Raw genomic sequence first — 13,470 nt, forward strand, 5'->3', positions numbered from 1 at the left:
AAGTGCAGCCTCTCCTCCAAGCCGCCGGGCCCTGCCCCTCCCCGACCGCCCAGGCAGCGCGGGGGGGATGGGGGTGGGGCGGGAGGTGGGAAGAAAAAGAAAGATGAGTCAAGACCAGCATCTTCAAATTAACAAACTGTAATTGTTTTCCCAAAGATACATTTTTTTCATACACATCCATCATACACTGTAACCAAAAAAAGCAGTGTACATGAAATAAGAGAAAATAAATTAAAAATCCATAGCATAGGTAAGGAGGCTCTAGTCTGGAGCACAGCTGAGTTTCCAGCAATATAAGGAGGCTCGAAAGTTTCTTTTATAAGAATGCCTGCTAGCAGGGGTTCCAGCCAGGTGGTTGGTTGGTCTGTAAGTCAGTCTTGAGTACTTGAAACAGGTCTGTGTTTGTGTTTTCCTTAGCGTTTAGAATAGCCATCATTGTCCTGCAATAGGCAGAGCTATCCCGTCCAGGAAAAACGAGGGAGGGAACCACAGAGGCAGCGTGAGATCCGAATACAGCATTCAAAGGTAATTGGTCCAGTGGCGCCTGGGGAAGAGGGAGGGGCGGCTCTCCAGGGTTAGCCATCTTCCTTGGGGGGTGTGTACCAGCCTGCAGAGAAGAGAGGAGACAGTCACGGGGTGCAGGCCCAAGCCCCCCCTCCCAGCCCCGTCCACGAGGGCGCCTCCAGGGTCATGGGGGAGAAGATCCTAGCAAGGGCTTCCCAGTGCGGGGACTGGGAAACTGCCCACCGTGAGAGGACACCATGACATGAGCTTTCTGGAAGGGCGGTCGGGCTGAGGGTAGCACCGAGCCCCCCCCCCAAGTACGAGGGGCAGACAGTGCTTTTCTGGGAAGGGAGGGAGTGGACGTTACCACCTCCAGCCCTTCTCTGGAGAACAGGGGCAGGCGTGGTGTTAATGGGGACTAAAGGCTCAGAAACCAAAAGAAGGGGTTCTTGCTCTCTGGCAGGAAGTGACCTCCTCGGGCCCTGGCCGCGGCTCACCGTTCTTCTCGTGGATCTGCACCAGGGACTTGTAGGACTGCTGTGCTCTCGTCAGGCTGTACTGGGACTGGGACAGGAGGCCACCATCAACACGGCCAGCCATGCCCCCACCCCCCTTCCATAGCTGCCAGCCAGAGACCCCAGTGTGGCGCTCTGCTGACCCCGCAGGACCCTCCACCCACAACCCCACAGCACTCCCCCCAACCCTCCTGGGGCCACTCGGCGAGACGTCAGCCAGCCAGAGGCCTCATCCTGGCAGTCCTGACCGCGAGCGGCCCCAGGGCCTGGCTCCTCACTTTGTTGGCTCCAAACTGCACTCGCGCCTTCCCCTTCACCAGCGTGGCACTGATCTGCATGATCACAGACTCTATGGAGTAGGCGCTGCTCCAGCCCTGGGAACAAGGAGCGATGGGGCAAACAGGTCAGGAGGGTTCCCGCAGGGACCTTATGCCTGGGCCCGAGCCAGCAGCTGCATCGGGAGGGGCCTGCCCTGCACTCCTGGAGCCGCCAGCAGCTGTCGGCCGGGGCAGCGGGTGCAGGCCCTGCCCAGCAGAACGAAGGCCCCGTGACGCCCATCGCCCGGGTGCGCGCGGCACGGCCGTCAGCCCCGCCCCGCCCGGCCAGGGGTGAGGCCAGGGGTGAGCCACGGGCTCACCTGCTTGGTGAGCAGTTCCATGCAGATGGCGCCTCCGCCCAGAACGTACCTGCGGGGGGAGAGTCAGTCGGGTGGCTGCGCCCCGCTCAAGCCCACGCCCCCCCCCTGCCCCGCGCCCTCGCTGAGCCACTCACCCTCCAGACAGGACGGGAGACACAACCCTGACAAATGGCGGGTCAAAGGGGAAGTTATCCTGCAGGAGAGACGGAGATGACATCAGAGGAGGCTGCATCCCCTCCCCCCGGGACTGCCCCCCACGAGGCAAGGACAACACCTGGCTGACAAGGGAGGGGCCACAAAGGGAAGTCTTACTTTGAAGGAAAAATTAAGTAGGATGAAGTCAGCTCCTTCTTTCTCTTTGAGGATCTGGAGATCGTTGTGCAAAGCACTGTCCTGGTCTACTCTGTGAAGCAAGGAGTGTGGGCTCAGACCCCCGGTCCCCGCCCAGGAGCCCCGTGACGGCTCCAGCTCCCCAGGCTGCTGCCCGGTCCACACTCACTTGAGGAGTTTGACGTTCCAATCGTACAGACTGTCATTCACGAGTTCGACTGCATAGTTTCCTGGGAAGAGGGAAGAAGGCAGGTGTTGTCACGAAGGTCCGAGGCGTGAGTGGCCCAATGTAGTCCCTCTCCCAGGAGAACAGAACAAAGATCAAAGCCTCCAGGTCCACCCAGATGGACACGCACCAAAACTAACCACTGGCTTGAGGCACTGTGTGCGTGCCCTGAAAGGTTCATGAACATTCACATGTCCCAGAACTTCTTGAGGCCCCTCCGTGACACACACTCACCGCCTTTGAAACTCTGTGACCGGTATATATCCCTGAGCTCCTTCATCAGCCGGTCAGTGGCCTGCACCGAACCAGATACCGCGCCCTGCACGGGAGAGGACACGCGCGCTCTGGAGACACACGGCTGGGCAGCCAGGCAGGTCTGACCAGGCCGGGCTCAGACACACCGCAGCCCACCCGAAGGAACCGTCTGCCCCCAGAAGGACGTGCCAGGGCCTACCCCACCTCCCAGCCCGCACCCACCAGCCCCCTGCCCACTTCTCCCAGAAAAGGAACGTACGTTTAAGTAATCTTGCCTCTGGTTCTTCTTAATCTTCTCTAGTATGGCCAAGTTTTCCTTTCCGATGCCGTCATCTTCAGATTTCTTGCCCTCAGCTGGCTCCTCCTCTTTCATTTCGTAATGATCTAGGTCTTCCGTGTCCTGGGGGAGGCGCGGAGCGTGGCGGGAGAGAAGAACCGGCATGGGTTGTGAGGAGGGGCTGCCACTCTCCGTCCCGTCCGGCCACAGGCGCGGGAACGGCAGTGTGTCCAGCGGGCTGGTGCGCACAGCACCTCTCCATTTCTGGAGTGAGTCCCAGCCCCGCTCCCTCCACAATCTGAAGGTCTCAGGCGGCGGAACGACACGAGGACCCGGGGAAGGCAAGCAGGGACTCAGCCATCTCGTTCCCTAGAATGACCCTGCTCCAGCCGTCCCTAAAACTCTCCCTTGGCACTGACAGTTCCTCCGTAATTCCTAGAATGACTCTGGCCTGACGCTGTGACTCAAAGCTCACGTCTCGCTGGGTCACTAGGGTTCCCGGGAGTTCTGAGGACTCCGCACGCAGCGGAGATCCGGGTCAGAAGTCTCCCGCCCGCCCTGTCGGTGCCTGTCGGTGCCTGGATCACGCATGCGGAGGGACTTGCTGCCGACACGGAAGGAGGGAGGGGGGAGAGGTCAAGAACAGACGAGCCCCTCATTCACCCCTCTCCGGGTGGGCAAGCAGTTAGCTCGCTGCGCGTGGGGTGGAGCGCGGGCTGTCCGCCTCACACAGAAGCTGCCACCCCACGGCCATGGCAGCGAGCTGCTCGCCCTGGCAAAACGCGACTAATACTAACCCCCCATCGTCACCCTCGCGGCCGACGTCCCCGGAATGCCTGTCACGTGCCAGGTGCTGCACTAGGTGCTGCACGCTGGCTCACCCACTTCTCACAATCACCATGCCACTATTCCGTCGGCAGCGGAGGGCGGTGCGGTTGACCATCACGCCCACAGCGACACCGTCCTCAGCAGAGCCACGACCTGACTCCCGTTCCACGTGGCCCTGAGGCTCAAGCGCTTGACTGCTGCGTGACACTCCCCCAGAGTATCTGCTTTCAGAGACCAAGTCAAGATTGGCATGCATCACCCCGCGTGGCGCATTCCACGCACACCTGGCTTCGCCTTCACGACAACCCCATGCAGTAGTCGCTACGACCCCGTCTGACAAGTGAGAACTGCAGCTTAGGGAGGTCAGGTAAAGCTCCCCAGTCAGACATAGGATGCGCCTGAGGGTCTGACTGCAAGGCCCCCTGACGCCATCTTGCTGACCGTGTGGCTTAAAGACACAGGTGGGGGCGCCCCGCCTCCTACGACACTGGCTGCTCCTCCAGGTCAGTAAATCTGTCCTGAGTCCTCCCCAGTCTAGACGGCAGCGCTGTCAACAACGGGTGCTCGATGCCGCTGCCGGCAAAGCTACCCGCCAATGCCGCCCCGGGGGGCAGCCCTACCTCAGGCATCTCTTCGTCTTCGTCTTCTGAGGACACGTCCTCCTGTGTGCACTGCGGCGGGGAGGGGAAGGCAGAGGTCAGAGCCTCAGGGGCTTCCCAGCACGCAGCCTCCAACCTCTGCCCCAGAGCCCCCGCCTCTCCACCAGCCAGGTCAGAATGGAAGCCACATCCAGGGAGTGACTTCACTGGCAGCCTGTCCTTCTCCACCCACCACGAGCTAAAGAGTAAAAGATGCACAGTGGCTGTGTGTGTCACCCACCTCACACAGCCCGGTCTGATTCTCCCAAGAACCCCTCCTTATCGCCTCTAGACTGACGACACGTTGTTGGTTCTTAACAAGGAGTCTGGGTCTGGCCACCCGCTGCTTACTGCTGATAGTAAAAAGGCCCCTTCCTTTCAACCCGGGAGACACTGCCCGTGGGTGAGTCTGACAGCAGGTGAGGCCACTAGTGCCCCAGCTGGAGAGGGAAAGCCGAGAGCCACGACACGCGTACGTGTCTGGAGTGGCCGGAAGGGGAGGGCCACTACTGCAGGTGTGTTGCGATGAACAGGGGTTCATCGACGGACAGCGGTCCGCTGAGCACTGTCCGCGGGGCGCCCCCACCACTCACCTGCTCCGCCGGCAGGGGCTGGTCCAACATCTCCACGTCGGGGTGCTGGGGGAGGTTGTAGAGTTTACACAGGTCGGAGATGATCCTTTTCAGATGCTGCAGCAGCTGGGGGGGGGGGGGAGCACCGCGATGGGGTCCAACGCTCCGTCCCCATCCGCTCCGGACAGGGGTGCGGATGAGCTCCTAAACCCCCACGTGGTACCTAGTTCTCCAAATTTTGGGGGCTGTGTGGCTACGGGGGGAGTTTACTGGGCCAATGCTGGGTCTGGCGCAAGGATCTCCCTCCGGCTTCAGAGAGCACCGCTCCTGAGGAGTGTGCCCCCAGATATGCCCTCTCCTGATACGTCTCCCTTTCACAGGGTGTCTCTGTGACATGGGCCTCACAGCAAGAAAGGGTCCCCCCCACCCCAGGACCCCCTGGCCCCTACCAGAGTATTCCCTTTCTTTATGTCCACCAGCCTCTCCAAGACAGCAGCCAAGTTCGGGTCATCGGACTCCACTGACCAGATGGGGGGCACAGCAGGGTAGGACTCCTGAGGGGAAAGAGCGGGGACAGTGGTCAAGACGGGAGACCCTGGGAAGGGCTACATTTTGCCTGCCTTCTCTTCCCCAACATTTCTAGTCCCTTTGGCCCTCCTGCCCCCAACAAAAGCCCAGCTGTGCAGGTCAGTATCTAACTGAACGGCCTCCCAACGAACCCCAGACCAGGAGTAGTCGTCCCCGACACAGTCTTTTCCAAAACGCCTGAAGACTTCTCTTCTCAAGGGCAAGCATGAGAGGAAGCGCAGCCACACTGGCCACGGTGAGGGGGGGGCCTCTTCTCCACCGCGCTGCCGGTGCGGGCTCTCCCACATCCAGCACAGAGCCCTCCAGCCCTGCTGCCCCTCAAATCCCACGGTCCGCTCAGGAAGGGATCCCCCCTCATGACAATCACACTGATGTGAAAAAAACAAAGGCTGCAGATCACTTTCACTTTAGCTGGGGAAAGAGAGACACAAACTAGAGTTCGTCTCCAGAACCTAAAAGTAAGAAGGCGGCAGGAAGACTCTCCCCACCGGGTCACTCCCAGCAGACGCCCTGGAAGGCCAGTTCTCCCCATCGCTCCCTTGGGAGCCTGCCACCCTCTCCACCCAGCGTAGGCTGCAGGGCTCCACATGGCAGGCTGGGAGGAAGAAGCCTACGCTGCTAGCATTCCCAGCATTCCTGAACCACGGTGCCAAATGCAGCCTGACCAGACTCCCCCTCTGCCCAAACCCAGGGGCCCAGTTCAGGCCAAGTCTCCTTTCCAGGGGCCACAGGGAGTCTGACTGAGAACGTCCTAAACTAACTTCCTTCCAGGCACAAAGATAGTCGATGGACTCTGGCCGCTAAAGGGGCAGCTAGAAGGGGGCAAACTTACCCTCCAGGAGCAGAATCAGCTCCTGGGGTTTCCACCCACGTCAGGGAAACCTGCCTGCTTCTAACTGGGGGTCTTAGCTCTGTCACGGCGCTAGGCCTCGATGATGGAAAAACGATCGCAAAGAAGATGCTCAAATCTTCACCTCACTAAGCCACACCCAGTACTGCAATCTCAACTTTTTAGTGTGAAAAAAGTGGAAGAAGGAAGAAATGGGACATGCGTTTTGGTGGGCACCATCCTACCCAGGGCGAAGCTTGCCGTACACCTTGACCTGGTTTGATGGAGGAAAAGGGGCAGAAAATAAGAACCACGTAAACTGCAATCAGGCCCCCAAGTACCACACAATTCACAAGTCAGTCTCTCCCCAGACTACTCCTGTTTGCAGTCAGCCTGCCTGTCCCCTGGCTCCCTACTAACGCCCCTGGCAGGGAGAACGCTATCACAGCAGGTAGGATGGGCCAGCATCAGCGCTCTGCCATGCAGTATTAAACCTCCCCAGGTTATCAGACGCTGACCCCCTCCCAGGGGTGTCTGAGGGCGCACAGGCAGGGGACACGTAGAATATCTCCCAGTTCAGCAAGCCTAGCATGGGATGATGTTCACTGGGGAGAAAAGGGGCCCTTACTGCTCAGAACCAAGGGGATGGTCCCTCCCACATCACCATCATCACCAGGAAAAGCAACCACCCAGAGCAACTGGAGATACCCCAGGGCAGAGGAGGGGAGTGGCAGATCTGCTACCAGCTGGGGCAAAAGGAGGAGAGTTAGAGGTTACACCGGGATGGAAAGGGAACCAAATGAAGGAAAAAAAGGAAGAGTCCACAACCTGCGAACCTCCACCTGGTAATATTCAGGGAGCAAAGGGGGGCTTCATGAGAGGTGCCTGGGCAGGGATCCCACAGGTGGCAACGTCCGAAGTAAAAGGTACTGGCGACCAGGGGGCATCACTGAATCGTGCAGGGCTCCAGGCCACGGAGGTCCCTGCAGCTGACCTCAGGGCAGAGGCCTGGAGCCCTGCGATGACAGCAGGGGAAGACAGAGGCCTTCGCAGGCGGCAAGGCCAAGTCGCGAGGGGCCGGATCACGACCCTCGGGATGTGGGTTAGCGGAAGGGGCCAGTCGAGGTGCCATATGTCGGGGCGCCCCTCGCCACCAAGGGTCCGTGGCAATCTCAGGGCGCACGGCACAAGCTCCGGCGGTAGAAGCAAGTGGAACCCGCGGGGAAGGAGCCGAGCCCCGAGACGGGGGACTGGGCCTCCCAGATCCTCGGAGAGCAAGGAGCTGTGCGGGGCGGTCCCGAGTCCCTGACAAGGGGCCCCGGAGAGGCGCACCGAGGGGTCCTCACCGTGATGTTGCAGTGGATGCGGACGGGATCCCCGGGCACCGGCCCCCGCGGGGGCAGATGCGGTCCGGGCGCGGCCCCCGCCCCGGCCCCTCCAGCCCCGGCCAGCAGGAACTCGCAGCTCAGCTCGTCCAGGCAGGCGCTGGCAATGCGGAAGCGCTCGTGGCCGCGGTGGAAGATGGACTCGAGCAGCTTCAGCTCCCGCCTCAGGCAGGGCCCCGGCCCCGGGCCCCCCCCCGGGCCGCCCCCGGCCCCCGGCGCCGCCCCCTGGCCCCCCAGCTGCTGCCCCGGCCCCGGCTGCTGCTGCCCCTGCGGCTGCGGCTGCTGCATCCTCCGCTCCGCTCCGCTCCGGGGCCGGCGGGCCGGGAGCCTCCGGCCTCCGCTCGGGCTCCGCCGCCGCCGCCGCCGCCGCGGTCCGCACTTCCTGATCCCCCCTTCGCCAAGATGGCGCCGCCGCCGCCTCCGGGACGGGGCCCCCCCGCTCGCCGGCCCCCAGCCGCCGGAAGCCGCGCGCCCCTCCCCCTCCGCTTCGGCGGCCCGCCCCGCCCCTCACGTGACCGCGCGGCGCCGTCCTTCCTCACGTGACCTCTCCCTCTCGTCCGCCCCCTGGTGCTCGCCTGTCGCCCTCTACACGTGACCCAGGGGCTTTGGGCCCGGCGCTTTGGGCGCCTCCGCGCGTGCTTACGCAGGTCGTGCGCGCGCGTGCGTCGGCCCTGACGCCGCTCCCCTGTCACGTGTCCGGGCGCCGCGTGCTCCCAGGGGCCCCCCGCGCAGGACCGGCTTCCTGCCCCGGCGTGCCTGCCCGGGCCCGAGCCGCGGCGTGCCTGCGGCGTGCGGAGAGGAGGCCCCGAGCCTCCGCGCCCGTCGGGGCCTCACGGCCACCGCCGCGGCTGGCTGGGCGAGAGCCCGGCAGTGGCTACCGGGGCTTGCAGGCGCGTCCCCGCCCCGCTGCCAGCCGGGCGTGTGACCTTGGGTTCATCACCGCCCCTCTGAGCCCCCGTTAACTCGTCTGTGCGGCGGCTCGGGTCGGGCCGTGCGCACATGGCCGGCTGCAAACGCCTGCGGGGAACTGAAGGGAGACGCCGGTGCAGTGCCCGCTCCCGGCCGTTCGGGGTGTGGCCGATCGCTGACCCTGCGCCTTGTCAGCCGCCGCGGGTGGGGACGAGGCTGGGGGGCTGCGTGGGCTTCCCTCGCGGGCCCGGGCGCAGGGCAGCACCGTGTGACCCGCCAACCTGAGCCACCACGGCCGCGGCCCAGCCTAGGCGGCGGCTGCTGCCTCTCACAGTGGCCCTGGCCCTCGCTAGGTGGCACTGCCACCGAGGACCGAGCGGCGGACGGTCCGCAGGCCCGGAGCCGGCCTCCTCCTGCTCGGGCCCCGGATTGGCCTACGGCGGGGCCTCAGCGCGTGAGCCGCTGGCCGGGTTGCCACCTTCCTCCCACCTGGGCTAAAACGAGTTAGGCTTCGTTGGGCGCGGGCTGCGGACCGTGGTGCTCGGTGCTGGGCTCGTGTATCTGGTCAGGGGCGGCTGATACAGCCCTTTGGCCAAGTTGAGCTCTGGGTATTTAGGGACGACTGGGACGTGTTCTGCTCTTCCTGGGGCCGTTTTTCTCCTTTGGGGAGCCCGAACGTGTCGTCCCCTTTGTGTCTGTGGGTGCACGTCAGTAGCATAAAAGGCTGTGGTAAGAATTACCGCTTACTGAGCACTTCCCGAGTCAGGGTATCTTGCAGGTATTTTTAGTCCCCCCAAAACTTAGCACGGTAGGCACTTTTATCCGTGTTTTACAAGTGGGGGGGGGGAAGGAGTGGCTACCCAGGGGGACACAGCTAGTAAGCAGCCGGCTGGGCTTGTCTCCAGTCTGTGCCCTTCTGCCCCACTCTGCCTCCCTCTGATGCTTTCTCAAGAGGTTTTCACAGAGCTTGACCCCAGTCCTTAACCAAAAAACCTTTACAGATGCAGCCATTGGGAAAATTCTCAATTCCATATTTTTTTATGTTTTTGAAAAATTTTATTTATTTTTTTTTTTTAAGAGAGAGAGTGAGCATGCGGGGAGGGGCAGAGGGAGAAGAGAGAAAATCCTAATAAGCAGGCTCCCCGCTCAGCTCAGTGCAGAGCTGAACGCCAGGCTTCAAGCACGACTGTGGAGATGACCTGAACCAAAACCAAGAGTCAAGATGCTTGACCGACTGAGGCACCCAGGCACCCCTGAATTCCCTATTTTATAAAGGGTTTTAATAGAAGGAAACAACCTGACGAGACACTCCCACAGTGTTGTACAGACTCCAGGTCCCTGGCGAGGAAACTCAGAAGTCGTGGTCAGCGAGGGGAGAGCTGTGTCTCCCTCTCTGCTGGTGGTTTCGCTATCTCAGCTCTCGGGCTGGGAGAGCCCTCTGGTCGAAGCCCAGTGTGGAGTCCCATCTGGTGTACTGAGATGCGGAGGGCAGGGCGTTAGACATGGAAAGTGTGGTCAGTCATCTAATGAACCCTTGGGTGCCAGGAAAACCGGAGTGAAGAAAACAAAACTCCCCACTCTTGTGGAGCCTGAGTTCCATTGGGGGAATCATGGCAAAGGAGGATCTGCAAAGCCAGCTGACTCCCTAGACTGAGAGAGGATTCCACCTACCACACTGAGGTAGCACCGAACGCGTCAGACCCTGTCCTCACCTTTCCCTGTGCCCAGCCCGGTGGGAGGTCAGACATACGCAGTCACTTCAGAGCAGTTATGGGGAGTGCCTCAGAGAGCAAGACTGCAGCTCTGTAAACGCATCCCACACAAGCGGCACTAAACCCTGAAGGCTAAGTAGCATTCCTCAGGGAGGAAAAGGGCTGGATGCCGTCCAGGCAGAAGTGATGGCGTGTGGGAAGGTTCTGAAGTCGGACGCTGGCAAGTTAGGAAGGGCAAGAAGGCTGTGTCTGGACAGAGTGACACAGATGGGGCAGGCAGAGGTTAAGTCTTGATAGATACTCAAAACCATGTTTAGGACTTTGGGCTTTCCTTTAAGATCAAGGAAGACCTTGACCAGGAAAGTTACTCAGCCTGTGTTTTGGTTTCTGTTCCTGTAACAGGGAGATCGTCAATGCACCCACCTCATGTGGTTACTGGGAGATGGGGCGAGATAACGAGAGAAGTGCTTAGAATGGTGTGCGTGGTAAAGAACTTTTAAGGTTTTTGGAAAGTGGAGGATCAGCTTACCTTGAGTCTCAGGAGAGGAGAGAGGGTAGGAAACGAGGCCAGTGGCGAAAGCAGGGTTGAGTTGTGGAGACTACAGTAGGTTATTCGAGTTTTAGTCAGAGTGCACTGGGAAACCATGGAAGATTTTAAGCTAGGAGTGGCATGATCTGATTTAAAATGTTAAAAGGCATTCTGGCTGCTCTGTGAAAAATGAATTGTAGAGATTTTCGTTCCTTTCTCCAAAAGGGCATGTGATATCAGAGTGAGCAGATGCACCTGTCTGGGACACAGTGAGTGCCCTTCTCCTTTGACTTGCTCCCAGAAGCATAGCATTCTGTCACAGACTCAACAAATATGTGCTGGGCACTTGCTCTTTGCCAGGAACTATAGGGTCACTGGGGAGGTAGTGACTCCTGGCACAGAGGGGAGGCTCCGTCCACGACAGCTGGTACTCACTTGACCCTGCCCTTGGGAGCACATGGTAATGGGTAAACTGGACGTAGATACGGTCAACTGTAATACAGCGTGACGAGCACGAGAATAGGGATCAGGAGCGGTCAGGGCCTTGAAGGGTGATATTAGTCAGGTTTGACTCCCAAGAAGGACTGTGAAGGAGAAATTACTTAGATAGAAATGGGGGGACACTCTGAAAGAACTGGGCTCCAAAGTAGAAGGAGATCGGGAAGAAAGGTAAGGGAGAAGAAGGGACAAGGAGAGGGCTCGGCGTGGGCAAGGGCGTGGAGGTGTTCACCGCGGCAGCTTTAGCCTGAGGCCCCAGGGCAACCCTGACAGTATCCAGCCTACAGGAGGTCAGTTTGCTAATACACCAGTAATTAAGAAACAAAAATCTTAGATCCACCAGTGTCACTTGGAAATTATTAAAGAAATGTACAAAAATTTTACCCACACTGGCATACACTCCAGCTATTAAAAATAGTTACCAAAGAATACTCACTGGCATAGAGAGTAAATGGAAAAGGTAGATTTACAGGGTGCTTTTTAATATTTTTTAATTTTTAAATTTTTTTTTAATTTTTAAAATTAAAATTAAAAAAATTGTTTATGAGAGAGCACAAGCAGGGGGAGCAGCAGAGGCAGAGGGAGAAGCAGGCTCCCCACTGAGCAGGGAGCCTGACATGGGGCTCGATCCCAGGACCCTGAGATCATGACCTGAGCCCAAGGCAGATGCTGAACTGACTGAGCCCCCCCACCGGTGCACCGGGGTGCTCTTTTTAAAAAAATAAATAAAAATGTATGTGATTTAGTTATGAACCCAACAAATGCGTGTTTTTGTACACTGAAAACATGAACTAGTACGTTCGTGGCAGTAGTATTTTTAATAATTCAAAACAGGAAACACCGCGAATCCCACAGCAGTGGCGTGGCTGACCGAGGGCGTGTTTGCACAGGGAGTACGCTCAGCAGTGCCCAAGAGTCGCACTAACATAATGTCTAAAAAAACCACACAAAGATTACGATTCCCTTTATATGAAATTTAGCAACCAAAGTCAGTGTGTGCTGTTAGAAGTCAGAACAGTGGCTACTTTTTTTCAGTCATTTTTTAAAATTGTGGGACAATACATGTAAGATAGGATTTACTGTTGCAACCATTTTAAAGTGTATAATCCAGTGGCATTCTGTACATTGTGCTGTGTACCCACAATCTCTGTCGAGTTCTTGAACTTTAAGCAGTACCCCCCCCCACTCCACCCTCTTTCCATGATGTTCCTTTTGAAGAGGATGGAATAATGACTGGGAGGGAACATAATGGGGGCTTCTGGGTATTGGTAATGTTCTATTTTTTTTTATTGGGCTGGGACTATATGGACGTGTTCATGTCGGGAAAACTGAGCTATACACTTGGAATTTATATATGTTTTTTATGTGTGTCATGTCTACACATAAATTTGGATATATGTAATATCTACCTATTTGTATAGATATTTATTATAGAGATAGCTACTGTATAGATGTTATTTTATTTAATAAAAGTATTTAATAAAAATATATTTATTAATGTATAAACATATTAGATATTTACATGTAAAGTGCTAATAGTCTTTTTTTCTAGGAGGTAGGATCATGAATCTTTTCTACTTTGTTTTGCTAATTTGTGTTTTCCAATTGGTTTTCATGAATATGTATTACTCTGGTAATATTTTTTAACAGTTAAGTAGTTTGTAAATTTAGGATAACTTGGAGGACCCCTGGACGGCTCAGTCGGTTAAGCATCTGCCTTCGGCTCTGGTCATGATCTCAGGGTCCTGGGATCAAGTCCCGCATTGGGCTCCCTGCTCAGTGGGAAGCCTGTTACTCCCCCTGCTTGTGCTCTCTCTGTGACAAATAAACAAATAAAATCTTCTAAAAAATAAGTAAAGGAAAATAGCATTAATTGTAGCACCTCGCAAGAGAAGATGTTCCTTACCATCAGGGACAATGGGAGTGACCCAGCAGAACTTTGCCGGGTCACCATTTTGCCTCAGGGCTGACGCTTGTAGATCCGTGCGTCTGTGTGCATGGTTCTGGCCCGTTCTCTCCCCGACCTCCTTTCTTTCTGGTGTGTGATGGAGACACAAGGGAGGGAGGTCCAGCTCTCTTTGACACCGGTGGTTGTACTCAGAGGACTCTGCCAAGCTGGAATTAAGCTTGAAGTAGAGCTCGCTTCTAAGCACGTAGACTGAAATTGGAACGAGGCACAGATTAGCATGGTTCCTGCACAAGGCTGACATGCAAACTCATGAAGCATTTCATCGTTTA

At 57.6% G+C, this 13,470-nt stretch overlaps 1 protein-coding gene and 1 non-coding gene across 2 annotated transcripts; one reads left to right on the forward strand and one right to left on the reverse strand.

The window, feature by feature from the left end:
* Positions 1-122: 122 nt before the first annotated feature.
* Positions 123-8,002, reverse strand: UBE2Q1 (ubiquitin conjugating enzyme E2 Q1). The gene is made up of 13 exons (XM_045784300.2): positions 7,546-8,002; positions 5,232-5,336; positions 4,804-4,908; positions 4,193-4,243; positions 2,727-2,867; positions 2,447-2,531; positions 2,156-2,216; positions 1,969-2,059; positions 1,791-1,849; positions 1,657-1,705; positions 1,298-1,393; positions 1,002-1,068; positions 123-607 (listed from the first exon to the last, which is right to left on the reverse strand). Exons 1-13 carry the CDS (start codon positions 7,870-7,872, stop codon positions 576-578), a joined length of 1,269 nt encoding a protein of 422 aa, XP_045640256.1. The 5' UTR covers positions 7,873-8,002; the 3' UTR covers positions 123-575.
* A 5,365-nt stretch (positions 8,003-13,367) lies between these two features.
* LOC123783836 (U6 spliceosomal RNA) lies at positions 13,368-13,470 on the forward strand. The gene has a single exon (XR_006777315.1). It is a non-coding gene; the product is annotated as a U6 spliceosomal RNA (small nuclear RNA).

The sequence above is a fragment of the Ursus americanus genome, chromosome 2 (assembly GCF_024610735.1).
Source record: "Ursus americanus isolate L20-20 chromosome 2, mUrsAme1.1.p, whole genome shotgun sequence".
NCBI lineage: Eukaryota > Metazoa > Chordata > Mammalia > Carnivora > Ursidae > Ursus > Ursus americanus.

Coding starts and splice junctions, on each gene's coding strand:
- UBE2Q1 (XM_045784300.2), bottom strand. CDS start 7,872: ATGCAGCAGCCGCAGCCGCAGGGGCAGCAGCAGCCGGGGCCGGGGCAG. Junction 2,532..2,726: donor AGAGGCAAGATTACTTAAAC/GTACGTTCCTTT, acceptor TCTCCCGTGCAG/GGCGCGGTATCTGGTTCGGT. Junction 2,060..2,155: donor TGGAACGTCAAACTCCTCAA/GTGAGTGTGGAC, acceptor CTTGCTTCACAG/AGTAGACCAGGACAGTGCTT.